Below are 15,816 nucleotides of genomic sequence, written 5' to 3'. Positions count from 1 at the left end.
AGGACCCTGGGATCATGACCTGAGCTGAAGGCAGATGCTTAACGACTGAGCCACCCAGGTGCCCCATCTTAACTGATTTTAAACCAGGGTCAAATTGCCTCTTAGTAAGCACAGATTCCAAGGCCTGATCATGGATACTCTAGCAGGAAAGCTAGGAAGACTTCCTCAGATTTGGAGATACCTTGTATACAACAGAGACTCAAATCTGCTTACTTAATGGGATGGTAGAAACATAGAAGGTTTTATTGCAAAACAATAAGGTTAATTTCCTGAGTCACTGAAGAAAGCCAATCTCACTATCTGACAGTCACATCTTATGTTGTCTGGGTAGCAGAATGCTTTACAAGCAAGGTAAAGGAGGCACACACCATCCCTTCAAGAGCAAAGGCACAGGAGGAAAGACAATGCTTCAGTTGCCTCCAGTTTTAGGGATACTATTTTAAAGTAAAAGCTAATCATCATTACAACTAAAACTAGATTATCTTAAATATTGCCAAGGCAAAGAAAAAGCAAAAGAACATTATAAAAAATCATTTTTAAAAGATGACAGAATTAAGATAAAACAGATATGAAATAAAAATAAAAGTCAATGAAATAAACTCAATTATTTAAAACAAAACAGCCAGGGTGCCTGGGTGGCTCAGTTGGTTAAGCAACTGCCTTCAGCTCAGGTCATGATCCCAGAGTCCTGGGATCGAGTCCCGCATCTGGCTCCCAGCTCATCAGGGAGCCTGCCTCTCCCTCTGACCCTCTCCCCTCTCATGCTGTTTCTCTCTCTCTCTCTCTCTCTCTCAAATAAATAAATAAAATCTTTAAGAAATAAAAAATAATAAAACAGTCAATCAAGCAAAAAGGTAAGCAGAAATTATGATATTACATCAAGGTTGCATTCAAGGCAAGAATCATTTAAAAAGACAAAGAAGCCAAAATGAGGATGTAGCTCTCACTAATTTTATGTATCTAATAACATGGCCTCAAAATATATAAAACAAGTCCTGGGTGGCTCAGTCAGTAAAGCGGCTGACTCTTGATTTCGACTCAGGTCATGATCTCAGGGTCATGATATCCAGCCCCAAGCTGGGTTCTACGCTCAGCAAGGAGTCGACTTGAGATTCTCTCTCTCTCTCCCCCTCTGCCCCTCCCAATCCTGTGCACTCACACACTCTCTCTCTCTCTAAAATAAATAAATCTTAGATATATATACTATATACATATATTTACATAATATATGTTTTTATATATATATATATAAAATATATATATATATATAAAACAAAACATACACATGAAACAAAAACTGCAGAAAATATAAAAAGAAAATTGAGGGACACCTGGCTGGCTCAGTCGGTGGAGCATGAGATTCTTGATCTCAGGGTTGTGGGTTCAAGTCCCACCTTGGATATAGAGATTACTTAAAATCTTAAAAAAATGAAAAATGAAAATAAAAAAGAAAAATCAAAGGTAACGGGAGATTAATTTTCAGATCATGAAAACCAAAAGTGAAAGAGTGATTAGAAGAGCTGAATAATATTATATATAATAAGTTGTTCTTTAAATCTAGAAAGCTACATCCTGAAGAACACTTTTTTTTAAGCATAGGACATTCACAAAAACTAGCCTTGTACTAAGGTACACACAATAAAAAAAGTCTCCAAAGTCCTCCAAATCAGAAGAAGTACAAGCATATTCTCTGGCCAGAAAGCAATTAAGACAATGAGCAAATAACAAAAGTAGAACAAATAGGAAAAAAAAAAACTTAAAAAATTTAAAACTCTCAAAGGACTCTTGAAGAGGCAAAAATAAAGTCATGGCATTGAAGGGGGTGGAGAGGGAATGACATTATGGCTCTTAATGCTTTCTTCGCAAAAGCATCCAAGTGAGAAAGCTCATAGGGAGACTGTCTTAGAATCTTTCAGAAATTATGGGATTCTGCTATTTTCTAGTAAAAAAAAAAATCAATCATCTCTTTACTCCTACTATCTAGCAGGATTTCTGTGAATTTCATGGCCCCATAAATTTTGAGAAGTTTGTCAAGTCCCTATTTAGTTACTAATAATTTATGATTTTCTTTAATAATCTTCTCTCCTCTCAAATCAAGTGTGGGTTAAACTTCAAGTGAGCCTGATGCAAAGGAACTAAAAACATGTAAGCATGACCTAGTTGTTTCTGAAAAACTCAGAATTAAATCTATAACAGCACTGTTCAATTCAACTTTCTATGATGCTGGAAATGTTCTATATGTGTGCTGTCCATTATGGCAGCCACTAGCCCCAGTAGCCATTAAGCACTTGAAATCTGGTTAGTGTGACTAAAGAACTGAAATTTTAAATTTTATCTAATTTTAATTAATTTAAACTTAAATCGCCACATGTGGCTAGTAGCTATTATGTTGGACAGAGCTGGTCTATAACCACTCAGGTAGGTTGGTAAAATTTAGGGAGGAAAGATTACAAAACACACACAAAAAGACTTCATTTAATAAAAGAAGTGAGGGCGCCTGGGTGGCTCAGTCGTTAGGCGTCTGCCTTCGGCTCAGGTCATGATCTTGGGGTCCTGGGATTGAGTCCCACGTCGGGCTCCCTGCTCGGCAGGAGGCCTGCCTCTCCCTCTCCCACTCCCCCTGCTTGTGTTCCTGCTCTAGCTATCTCTCTCTCTGTCAAATAAATAAATAAAATCTTTAAAAAAAAATAAAAGAAGTGATAAAGCAGCTATAAAAAACAGAACAGGGGTGCCAAGGTGGTGCAGTCAGTTAACCAGCTGACTCCTGTTTTTGGCTCAGGTCATGATCTCAGGGTTCTGGGATCAAGCCCCATGTCAGCCTCCGCACTTAGCGTGGCGTCTGCTTCAGGATTCTCTTTCTCCCTTTGCCCCTCCCCCAGCCTGCTTGTGCTCTCTCTCTCTCTATAAAATAAATGCATATAAATCTTTAAAAAAAAAAAAAAAAGGAGAACAGCTGTGGGGAGGATAGATACTGGGAAAAGCTTCAGCTTAGGGTCCCTGCTGTCTGCTGATAGGCCTCTTTCCTGGGTTCTGACAATAGCATTCCCCCGCCACAAAGCTTCAAGAGTATGTTGCGGGGTGAGGGGGCAATGGGCAATGAGGGTAGGTGTACTAACAACTGGATTAGCAGTATGGATTGCTCAAATATTATTTGATCCTCCTGCTTTACGACTAGTTCTATATAAACTGTCAACCCCTACCTTGGTCAAAGAAAAAAGAGAAAGAAAAGGAAGAAAATAGAAAATGAAGATAAATGTAAAAAAGTGAAAATGAATAGGGAGAAAGGGAAAAAAGAGGCCCTTCCAAAGGCAACAGTACCACTGGCACCTGCCCAACTATAAGAGGCATGACCAAACTGTTAAGGTCTCCATTCCTTGAATAAATACTCACTGAATGTCGATTATGTTAGGCACTGGGCTTATGGTGGTTAAAGAGGAAGAGTCCCCATCTCTCAAGGTATTCAGAATGAAATGGGGGAAATGGACACTTACATAACTATGCTATGCAGAGAGAAGTGCTACAAAGAGAGATGGAAAAGGGCAGGTCAGGGATGCCTTCTAAAGGAGCGTTATTTAAAAGATGACTAATAGCCTTCCAGGCGAAGGAGGAGGGACTGCAGGGAATGTGGAGAAGCAAGAATGAGAGTGGTGAGGAAGAACATGTAAGAGTGAGTGAATGTGGGCGCCTGGGTGGCTCAGTCGTTGGGCGTCTGCCTTCGGCTCAGGTCATGATCCCAGGGTCCTGGGATCGAGCCCCACATCGGGCTCCCTGTTTGGCAGGAAGCCTGCTTCTCCCTCTCCCACTCCCCCTGCTTGTGTTCCTGCTCTCGCTATCTCTCTCTCTGTCAAATAAATAAAATAAAATCTTTAAAAAAAAAAAAAAAGAGTGAGTGAATGCCATGGTTTTGTAACCGGGAACTTCGTAGGGATTAAAGTACAGATTAAATGTCAGGGACGAGTTTTAACCATTTTCTATGTTTCTGTAAGAAAATACTAAACATTTCTGCACAAAATACTATAGTAACTTTGCTTAAGGTGGTGGCTATGTGGAGGCTGTTTGGAATGAGGGCCAAAGTTCAGACTGGAAGGTCAGTTAGGAGGCTACTGAGATAGTCCACAATGAGAGATAATAAGGGCCCTCGATGAATTTATTGTTTATATGTGCCCAGAATTCATGTCCCTTTCTTTTGGGAACAGAACTCTCCTTTTCCACAGGGGAATCACCCCTCTGCCAATTACTCTGGTCCATGAAGTTCCAAGAAAGTATACCCTTGCCTCAAGATCCAGGGTTGGGCACGTAATTTAGGCCTGACGGAACAGCATATCCCATACCCTCATTATAAGAAGGGGAACATAACTCAGGTCAATCCAAAAATAGCCAGCCTCCGAATTTTTGCTTTTGTTATACCTATTAGGATTGCTTTGTTTTGTTTTTGTTTTGTTTTGTTTTGGTTAGGATTGCTTAGGGCTATCCTGTAGCAAAGTCTGCCTGAGACTGAAGTCAACACACAGGGAAGAGGAGCCCATGGATAGGGACAAATTCTTGGTTAAGTACCTACAATTGGCCATGCCTGAAGCAATACTACTCCCTGGATTTTTTAGTAATATAAGCAAATATATTTGGAAATGGAGAAAAAAATAAAGCTTCCAGAGAAAAATCAGGAACAAAATTCATAGGACCTGGAAACTGCCTGGATATGGGAAATGAAGAGGAAAGTATCAAATTTCACCTTGAGGCTTCTGGGTTTGCTGAGTGAAAAATGCTATTAACTGAGAGAGAGAACAGAAGATGAAAAGGTTTTAACCAATGGACTGAGCTCAGTTTGGAGACACTAAGAAGTATTTTAATACTTGAATTTTGACTCTATCTGCATCACTGCACCAGGAAAACTGCATATAGCTGGGTTCCAAGTTCAGACTGCATACCCCAAGGCAGTCTAGGGTGGCAGAGCAATGCTAGAAGAACCATTCCTTTCATTGTTTAGTAGTTTCACCAGACAACCTCCAAACAACTGGCACTTACTACCCAACTAAAGAAAGAGAAGCATTATGCCTAAGCAGTATATATAGCATTTTGCTAGAGTGATGACTAGCTAGATGAAAATTAAGGGAACCGATGAAATAACTACACTCCAAGGATAAAGTGAAAAGCTAGGCTAACACCCCCCTCCTCAGTGTGCTGAACTCACAGGAGGCATGGAAGGAGGAAGAACAAGCTGTACAATTGAGAACAGCAACCAGAAAAGCACATACCCATCTTATTTCAAGAAAACGGGAGAAGACAGCAAGTAGACATTTTTTGCACTTAGCACATACCAGGCACTCCATGAAGAGTTTCAGGCACATTGTCTTATCAAAACCTCACAAGTTACCAGTCAGGAAGGCATTATTTTTTCCACTCAGATGGATGCGGCAAATTAAGTAGTAGAATTAGGATTCAAATGCAGGTCTATCTGGTTATAGAGCTTATGCACGTTTCACTACATCAACCACTTTCAGAAAATATACTGATAAGTTTATCCTTTATATATAAAAATGATGCCATCTCCAGATGCCTGGGTAGTTCAGTCAGTTAAGTATCTGACTCCTGATTTCAGCTCAGGTCATGATATCAGGGTCATGGGATTGAGCCCCGCATTGGGTTCCGTGCTCAGCACAGTTTGCTTGTCCCTCTCCCTCTGCTCCTCCCTGCTCATGCTCTCTCTCACTCTCTCAAATAAGTAAATAAAATCTTTTAAAAAAATGATGCCATTTCATCATGAAGATTTTTTTCTGAATTGGGTATTTTATTGACCATAGAAAGTTAGGTTAGCAATGACCCAGCCACAATGCATCAATTCTCAGGCACAGGTATGTATATGCCAGTTGCCTGTTTGGAGCTAAGGAGGCCTTTGGTGCCGTGAAGCCTCATTAAACAACACATTCTGAGTTAACCAGCCACCAACAAAGAGCAGGCTATAGCAACAATACCAGTGCCCTTGTGGGGATAGTCCCACTGCAGAAATTTAATTTTGACTAGAGTTGCTTGGTTAAGAGGCAAGCATTAGAGGGGCACCTGAGTGGCTCAGTCAGTTGAGCGACCAACTCGGGTTGTGATTGAGCCTAGTGTTGGGCTTCACACTCGGCAAGGAATCTGCTTGGGATTCCCTCCCTCTCCCTCTGCCCCTCCCCCTGCTCACGCGCACGCTCTCTTCTCTCTGGTGAATAAACAAATCTTTAAAAAAAAAAAAAAAAGAGGCAAGCATGGAAAAAATAATAGAAAAATATACCTGCAAAGGAGCTGTCCTACTGGCCTGAATGATAGGCAAAGAATGCTATAAAATTCATTATCTTATACATTTCTTTGTCCCAGTATATTAGCATGAGAGGCAACATAGAGTAAGTATTAAAAGTGCAGACTCTGAAGCCAAATTGCCTGGGCTTGAATCCCAGTTCCACCAGGATTCACTGTAGGAACTTGGCAAATTATTTATCCTGTTCATGTCTTAGCTTCCTCATCTATTAAATGGGGATAATAATAATAATACCTGTCTCATACAGTTGTCATGAGAAGTAAATAAATTAATACTTGTAAGGCTCCTAAGCAGTGCCTGGCATGTGATAAGTGTTTATTTAATAAATAACTAACCCAACTAGATGGGGAGGAAATGTGAGCTTGAATTTCCAACCCAGGCTCTCCCACGTGAACTGGTAAAGGAAAAGAAAAATGAACAAAAACCTGTTTAAGATTTATATGGGACTTTTCACATGAAGCATTTCACAGACATCTGGAGGAAGAATAAATAGCCAAATATACATAAGCAGAAACCGAAACATGGAAAAGGGAAGTAAGATGTTCAGTTTCACTGAACTCATCATTCACACATCTCAGGCACGAACCCAGTCTTGTCAGTCCACATTTTGTACAGCAGGCCACACGCTAACAGTGTACATAAAAGAAGAGTCAAACTTAAAAACAGCCAGGTCTTCACCTGGGCACAATATCTCATTAATTTCCCCCTGCTGATATTTTCTCACTGAAGCAAACCCTAAATATGTGAAGCACCTATACAGAGATTAAGTCACCATTTAGTCAAAGCAGTTTCTAAAATCCTAAACCCTCCATTTCTAAAGGGTATGAACTGGATGACAATAGTTGCATATAAATAAATGTGAAATTGCTTAATTGCATTGTGGGGAAGGAGAGAAGGGCTTGAAGATGAAAAGGAAATGACAGAGATCCTGCCACTCTGACAGAGGCACGCACACAATTTCTAGTTTCATTAGCAAGCCCCCTCCCCCACACCATGGGCCATTACAATCGTCCACTTTCATACACAGGCCCTCCTTCTCGTCTTCTTCCTCACATTCGTCCCCGCCTAAGCTTCTTTCCAGGCCAGTCATAATGCCTAACCTTTGCGCCCAGAAATTCTTACAACACCAACCTTCCTAAAATTGATCCGACATGCTGTCACCTCCAAGTTTCACTTGGGCCATCAACCTTGAGCCCTACTCCTATCTATAGACTCCGGCCTGTAAAATCTCACCAAAGCACCTCTCAACAGCCACCTCCTCTCCTGCTCCCCCTGCCCTCAGCATATTCTACCCACACTCATTAAACCCGTTCCCTCGTCCGTCCTATCCACGCCCTGCCAGTCCCTCCTCTCACAATTTCTTCCCAAACAAGTCGCCCAAAGCAGTCGCCCTAAAGTCTATCATGCCCGACACTTCTCTCGGTGCTCTCCGAGCCCTCCCAACCCTCCCGGTGGTTCGGTACATCCATCTGCCCCCGACTCCCCGGGCCCTTCCCACCCCACCTGCTCTCCTCTGGCAAGCGCTCCTCGCAGCCGCCCAGCTCCATTCCCGCGCCCTCTGGACGCATCCGGGGCTGCGACGTCGCCTCCTCTCTGAAGAGGGGCTTCCCTGCCGCTTCGTCCTTCAGGGCTCCCGAAGCCCCAGGGAACTGAGGAGGCACCCTCGGTGGGTGGGCTCTGGGTGATGCACTACACCCGGGTTGACAGCAGGCGCGGTGATTGCTGTCTCAGCTGCGGTTTCTAGCCCTGCCACCCCCACTTCCGGCTCCAAGAACTACAACTCCCAGCAAGCACTTCGAAGACTCGGCCGCTCCCGGCATGCTCTGCCCTGTCCAATCCGAGGCCGCGCTCGCGGCGGATGAAGACCCTGGCTGCGTGCTCGCGGGCGTACACTAGGCGGGGAACGTCAACGTTAGTCTCTGGAATACGTAGGGGTGCGAAGCCTTGCAAGCTCCTGTCACGCTTCACACTTGGGGCCAGACGGGATCAGAAGTCTAGACTGGGTAATGACGCTGGTCTTGATCCAAGTACTGTTAACCGCACTTCTGCCTACCCTGGCTTAACACCTGTCGGTGATGTTTGAGGACATCAAGTATTTTAATGGAGAGCTCACAAACTGAAGAGCACAGGTTGCTTTGAGATCACAAAGGAAAAGCAGGAGGGAAAGGCTTTTGGGGAAGGTTTTCTGGAGAACTGATGTCAGAGTAGAGTTTTTAAGGATAAGTATGAATTAGCCAGGAGAAGAGAAAGTGGAAACTGGCCTGGGCATAAGGAAGCATGCTGGTTTGGGAAGTACTGGTTCTGAGTAGTAATAAGAGCTGGAAAGACGTGGGGAACAGAGTGGTGTTGCTGAGCAGGCACCCTAGATCATGAAGTGTCATTCTAGAGTTTGGGTTTTTTCCTTAGAACAATTAGGAGCAAGTTAAGAATATGCAAATCAAGAAGTGATTTGACCAAACCTGCTTAGAAAACTACTTTTGACAATGTGGAAAGAGAATGGGGTATGTACCATGTTGGAGGTAAGAGTGGAAGAATGGATAGGAGAGGAGACTGAAAATCCCTATAGAGGCCAAGCAGGTAATGCCAATGAGTGAAGTGAGGTGGTTGTAGAATGGCAGAAATTCTGAACTGGAAAGCTCATCCAAGAAGGAAGGTCTCACCTTTTCTATGACTGAATGTTGCAAATGGGCATATAGACCTAGAATTGCCTTATACTCTGATTTTGCAATAGAAGCTGGAGTCTGCATTTTTAAGTACAATTTCTCATTTTTAAATACTGGTAACAATTTTTTTTATTGTAAACATTACACAGGCCAAAAAAAAAAAAAAGTTTGTAGGCTAAATGTGCCTTTGGGTTACTAGTTTGCAAGTTCAGGCCTGAACTGGGGCAGTAGGGAACAAGGAGGTTGGGATTAGTGCAATGGTAAAGCAATAGAATCAATACTACTCTGTGAAGGGGATATCTAGGTTAGCTCCATGGAAAACTAGTTACTCTATTAAAAATAATATATAACTTCCAGGAATTTTCAAACCTGAGAAAACTTTTTTGTGAATTAAAAGTGAAGTGAGGGGTGCCTGGGTGGCTGAGTGGTTTGGCGGCTGCCTTCGGCCCAGGTCATGATCCCAGGGTCCTGGGATTGAGCCCCATGTTGGGCTCCCTGCTCCACAGGAAGCCTGCTTCTCCCTCTCCCACTCCCCCTGCTTATGGTGTCCTCTCTCGCTGTCTCTCTCTCAAATAAATAAATAAGATCATAAATAAATAAATACAAAATGAAGGAGCTTTTAAATCCAAGTTATGATTTCCAACTTCCATTATATAAAAAATACTCTTTGTTCAAACTTTCTCGTATTTTCCTACTAAAGGGTTATACTTTTTTAGAAAGGGGCAGTGTTAATCACTGGGATTTTGCTTCTATTTCTACAAATGTATGAACTTCATTTTTGTCATACAGTATAATCCCAAGTTAATGCCACATGATCTTAGCATATTTACATGAAAGTCCACTTTATCAGGAAATTCTAGAACTAAAATTGTAAAAAGTCTCAGAGAGTTGTGTAGTAAAAGTTCTGGGAAAAGTTACACCCAAGTCTGGGTTTACACATAATTAAAGCAGTCAGTTAATAAATGTGATAATAACCTACATTAGCCCTGTGTCCCCCTGTCCCATCCTTCTGCTTTCCCTCACCCCAGATGGCCATATCCTGAGTCCCTGCTTTATGATTATACTGCTTCCCTTTTTATAGTTTCTTTGTATTACTTTATATACCTAGAAATTATTTTTTAAATTTTTGTGTTTTAACTTTATAAAAAGGATATTGAGCTGTATTTATTCTTTGAGGCCTTAGTTTTTTTACTTAATGTTACATTGATAAGATTTATTCACATTATCATATGTCACTGTAGTTCATTGATTTTGACTGCTATATAGTAGTTAATTGTGTGAATACACCAGTTTATTCATGCCATCTTTCAGTGATAGGCATTTGGGTTGTTTCCAGGTTTTTGCTATTGTAAACAGTGCTGCTATTAATATTCTTTTACATGTGCCCTCTTGTCTATAAACAAAGGTTTCTCTTGGGTACATACCTAGAAGTGGAATTGCTAGGTCTAGGTCATAGGGCTATTGTCTATTCTAGCTTTTGTTTTGAGTGGTGGGTTTGTAGGTGCACAGTTTTCAAAATAACGAGTTACGATGTCATAACTAATTATAATTAGTTACTTAAAATAACCAAAAAATTAAAATAAAATAATTAACTAACCAAATGAAAATGGGCCATGCATGGAAAATAATGAGAGTATGTCATGAACCAAGGATTGTGATTAATCCAGTATTGCGCTTCTGAGGCCCAACTGCAAAAACTGTCAAATATGCAAAAATATCTAGCATGAGGGTTCAATAAGTCACATAAAAGTAATGGCCTTACTTAGAACTGCTTGCTGAGGTAATATTTTAAAAGTAAAAAAACCTGAAGAAGTTTGTTTGATCTTGATCAATGTTTTTGTTTTCAAGATCACCAGGATGCTAGTTTTATACAAATAGTAATAGGTCCTAGAGTACCAATGGCAGAAAGCCAAATTCACTCAAGAATCAGTTATTCAAATAATGGATTTTTAAAGCTCATTACATTTACCAATTAGCCAAAATTTTGTTTTAAGTAGTCTGTTTTTTATTTTTTATATAAATTCAATTTAGTTAATATATACTGTATATTAGTTTCAGGGGTAGAATTTAGTGATTTATCGTTTGCATATAACACCCAGTGCTCATTATAAGTGCCCTCCTTAATGCCCACCACCCAATTACCCCATCCCCCACCCACCTCCCCTCCAGCAACCCTCAAGTTTGTTTCCTAGAGTTAAGCATCTCTTAAGGTTTGCCTCCCTCTCTGTTTTATCTTACTGTAAGAAGTAGGAAGTAGTCTTCTTAAATATATTCAACAAATATCAATTATAGTCATGAACATGTTTTTTTATTATATTCACTAAAATTACTCTTAGCAACATTTTTAAAAATATTCAAATTTTAAAAGCTAAGGAATGGCTGCCACTGGCCAAGTAAAAACAATTTGAGCATCAACATGAGTTAATCCATGAAATATATACATATCTACAGTATTTTCAAAGGCAAGCACAGCCCTTACACTCTTTACCCCTTTGCTTTTCAAGAGAGAATTTTTGAACACAGGATGATGAGTCTGAATTTCTATGGAAACTTACATGCATATATAAGTAAGTATGCAAATAATAAATAAATAGAAAAGGGAAGAAAGAAAGGGGGGAGGGAAAATTGTTTTCCACAGTAGAATGTTAACTAATGAATGTAGAGGAATAATAGACTTAGAAAATCACTGTTTTGTAACCACCATTGTAATAATTGGTTCATGCAGGAATCATGAATGGATGCTAAAGCCATTAATGAAATTTGTTCTGAGACAGAATATTTATACAGTCTCAAACTATCTACCCACATATCATTTACTCATTAGAAATGGGAAAAAGAGGTACCTTTACAATAGAGAAATCTGGCAGACATAACCTTAATCAGGTGATCAAAGTTAAAATCACCCATACGACAAAATGACATCATGTGCCTCCTAACGTTAAGTTCTGAGAAGGACACAGCATCACTTACATAGTACTTGTGACAAAAGTGAATAACACAAATTTAATCACAGGCTAACAATAAGACAAAGTAAAATTGGAGGACAGTCTATATAACAACTGCCTTTAATCTTCAAAAATATAAATATCATAAAAAACTAAGAAAAGCTGACAAATTTTATCAGATTAAAGGAGACAAAAGAGGCAGGATAAAGAAATGCAACATGTGAGCCTGGATTGGATCCTAGATTGGAAAAAAAAATGTTATAAAGGATAATTATTTATTAGGATAATTGGCAAAATTTAAATATAGACTGTACATCGGAGAATAGAATTGCATCAATGTTATATTTTCTGAATTTGATCAATTTTAGCATGATTATGTAAAAGAATATCCTTAGAGATATAGTCTATATCCTGATGTCTGCAATTTACTCTCAGATTGTCCAACAACAACAAATAAGAATTACAGCCATCTGGGGGGCACTTGGGTGGCTCAGTTGGTTAAGTGTCTGCCTTCAGCGCGGGTCATGATTAGGGTCCTGGGATCGAGCCCCACATTGGGCTCCCCACTTAGCGGGGAGTCTACTTCTCCCTCTCCCTCTGCCCCTTCTCTTGCTGGTGCTTATTTTCTCTCTCTCTCAAATAATTAAATCTTAAAAAAAAAAATAAAGAATTACAGCTATCTGTGTATCTGGATACCAATCTTCCTCCACTTACAATGGGGTTCCATCCAAATAAACCCATCATGAATTGAAAATATTAATTGAAATTGCATTAATTGAAATTGCACTCAATACACTTAACCTAGGGCACCTGGGTGGCTCAGTTGGTTAAGCGTCTGCCTTCAGCTCAGGTCATGATCTTGGAGTCCTGGGATCAAGCCTCACATCAGGCTGCCTGCTCAGCGGGGAGTCTGCTTCTCCCTCTGCCTCTTCCCTACCTGCTCATGCTCTCCCTCTCTCAAATAAATAAATAAAATCTTTTAAAAGATACACTTAACCTACTGAACATCATAGCTTAGCTTTAAACATGCTTAGAACACTTCCATAATTAGCCTACAGTTGATCAATCCTATAACACAAAGCCTATCTAATAATAAAGTGTTGACTATCTCATGTAATGTATTGAATAGTGAAAGTGAAAAACCGAATGGCTGTATGAGTACAGATTAGATGTAAATGTATCAGGTGTTTATCCACCAGGTCACCTGGCTGACAGGGAGCTGGGCTGGCTGTTGCTGCCCAGCACCATGAGAGAGTATCTACTGAGTATCACTAGCCTAGGAAAAGATCAAAATTTAGAATTCTTAGTTCAGTTTCAACTGAATGTGTATCACTTTCATACCATCATAAAGTCAGAAAATTCTGTCAAACGGTAAGTTGGGGATTGTCTGTATAGAGAAAGCAAATGTGGCAAAACTAATAATTGGTGAATCTTGGTGACGGGTATAGCTGTATTACACTATGTTTACAACATTTTTCTAGATTTTGAAAATAGGCAAGGATTTTAGTATGGTTTTGTTTTCTCATGACTGCATCCTAAAATCAATGTGATGAAAATTTTAGTGTTTCACATGGAAATTTCTTCTTTTATAATGATTAATTTTGAATATATTTTTAAGTTAATTTCTGTTTTTTTCCCAGAGTTTAGCATTTTAAAGAAGTCTTTGTCCAATTTTGCCAAAACACATTCACTGACTTTACCAAATTTACTGATTTACCAAAATACTTTTTTTTCCTTTTCTCTTCTTTAAATAAAGCTTAAATAAATTTTGCCAGGTCTTTATTGACTGGTTCTATTCTGTCTTCACAGCAACATTTCCACCCACTTTATTTAGTATTGGTTAATTTATTCAATTGTATGGGAAAGCTCATTGTCATCCATGGGTAATGCATACAAATTCAGAAATTAAGAAGTTACAATGAAATTTTTAAAAAATCTTATTTCCAGGGGCGCCTGGGTGGCTCAGATGGTTAAGGGTCTGCCTTCAGCTCAGGTCATGATCCCAGGGTGCTGGGATCGAGCCCCAAATCGGGCTCCTGGCTCAGTGGGGAGTCTACTTCTCCCTCTCCCTCTGCCTCTCCCCCTGCTCATGCTCTCTCTCTCTCTCTGTATCTCTGTGTCTCAAATAAATAAAATCTTTAAAAAATAAAAATCTTATTTCTGGGCTAAGCAAATCCTTAACACATTTAAAGAATATTCAATATGTCGCTGTCTCAGCTCTCTGAAACTCTAGCTGAATAAACCTGAGCCAAGAGAATGGATCCTCTCCTGAGGGAAAGAGAAAGATGAGAGTCCAGCCATGGCTCTTGATCCCAGAACAAGGCGGCCAAGGGGCAAAGGGAGAAGAAGCATGGGGAAAAGAAAGAATGCCTAAAGACCCCATGACTCTGGAATCCTGGCTTTCCAGAACCTTCCTAGACCACCAAACTGTCTAGTACAAATCAAGGATATATTTTTTAAAGGAAACCATGGTGTAAATAAGGAGAAACTGTGACTTACATAGATTTATGTAACTTTAGAAAATTCCACAACTAGTCATTCAGTGAATTGACTAGAATCCTTGGTTGACAGGATGCCTACCCTGCCCAGAGAAGACAAAGCCTAAGAAGGAGTGAACTAGAGATCCAACCCCTGAGTCCAGTAAGAATTCCACTTCAAGTTCCCCTGCCCACCCAGAGTAAGTTCTCTAGTCGGAGAAAACTGGTGGTCAGGGACGTGGAGACCAATAATGCCTTCGCCTATGCCTACAACCCGGCCTGTCGGGTATCTGCTGTTCTGCTCTGCTGTATCACTGTCCTGTAGCAGTATCTTTCACAGAGTAGGAACTCAAACTCTGTTTGAACAAATAAATGAATGAATGAATCCTAAGATTAAAAAGCAGAAGACTACAACAGTGAGAGGAGCTTAGAACGAAGGAAAACGGCAACACAGAGGAACACGAAGCTATAGCAAAGCAGCAGAAAAAGTTACTGCAGCAGAGACAGTGGCAAATGGGGTAGAACGAGAAGAACTGAGCAGCAAAGAGAAGAAAAACTGTACTGTGCATGCAAGTAGCTTAAGGGATTCAGGTATAATGATAATAGCTATACCTAATACATACTGTACCTACAGGTGATAAAAATCATACCTAACTCCCTTAGTATACCAGCGTAATGTAATTTTTATAAATTTACAAAAGTACAAAAATCCTCTTCTGAAAAGCAAGAGTTGATACCAAAATCAGACAGACATTACAAGGAATGGAAACTACACATCAATATCACTCATGAGGGGTGCCCGAGTGGCTCAGTTGGTTGGGCGTCTGCCTTCGCCTCGGGTCATGATCCCAGGGTCCTGGGATTGAGCCCCGTGTCAGGCTCCCTGCTGAGTAGGGTGTCTGCTTCTCCCTCTCCCTCTGCTCCTCCGTCTCCCACTGCTTGTGCTCTCTCTCTCTCTCAAATAAATAAAATCTTTTTAAAAAATCACTCATGAAAAGAAAAACAATATCCTTGACAAAGCATTAGCAAACCAAATCCAACAATATATAAAAATGATAAAACACCATGACCAAGTAGGTTTCTCCTAGAAATGCAAGGGTAGTTCAACATTTGAAAAAAAAATAAAAAATTTTAAAACCCCATTTGGTCATCTCAATAGGTGCAGAAAAATACTAGATAAAATTTGACATTCACTCATGATGAAAACTCTCCACAAGCCAGGAATAAAGGGAAACTTCTTCAACCTGACAAAGGGCATCTACCAAAAAATCTAACATAATGGTGAAAGATAATGCTTTCCCCCTGGGGTTTATCATAAGGGAAAGATCTTCATTTCACGTCCCCTTTTAAATATGGTACTGGAGGGGCGCCTGGGTGGCTCAGTCAGTTAAGCGAATGGATCCTCTCCTGAGGGAAAGAGAAAGATGAGAGTCCAGCCA

General features: G+C 40.3%; 1 protein-coding gene across 1 annotated transcript in view; it reads right to left on the bottom strand.

Moving 5' to 3' along the window:
* Positions 1 to 8,035, bottom strand: part of RUBCN (rubicon autophagy regulator) — a 59,779-nt gene extending 51,744 nt beyond the window's left edge. Inside the window, exon 1 of the mRNA XM_044914350.1 lies at positions 7,796 to 8,035. Within this exon, the coding sequence (XP_044770285.1) occupies positions 7,796 to 7,860 (65 nt within the window). The 5' untranslated portion in view covers positions 7,861 to 8,035. The remainder of the gene's footprint in view (positions 1 to 7,795) is intronic.
* Positions 8,036 to 15,816: the final 7,781 nt, after the last annotated feature.

This window comes from Neomonachus schauinslandi, chromosome 1 (genome assembly GCF_002201575.2).
Source record: "Neomonachus schauinslandi chromosome 1, ASM220157v2, whole genome shotgun sequence".
NCBI lineage: Eukaryota > Metazoa > Chordata > Mammalia > Carnivora > Phocidae > Neomonachus > Neomonachus schauinslandi.
This window is presented reverse-complemented; position numbering and strand designations above follow the sequence as displayed.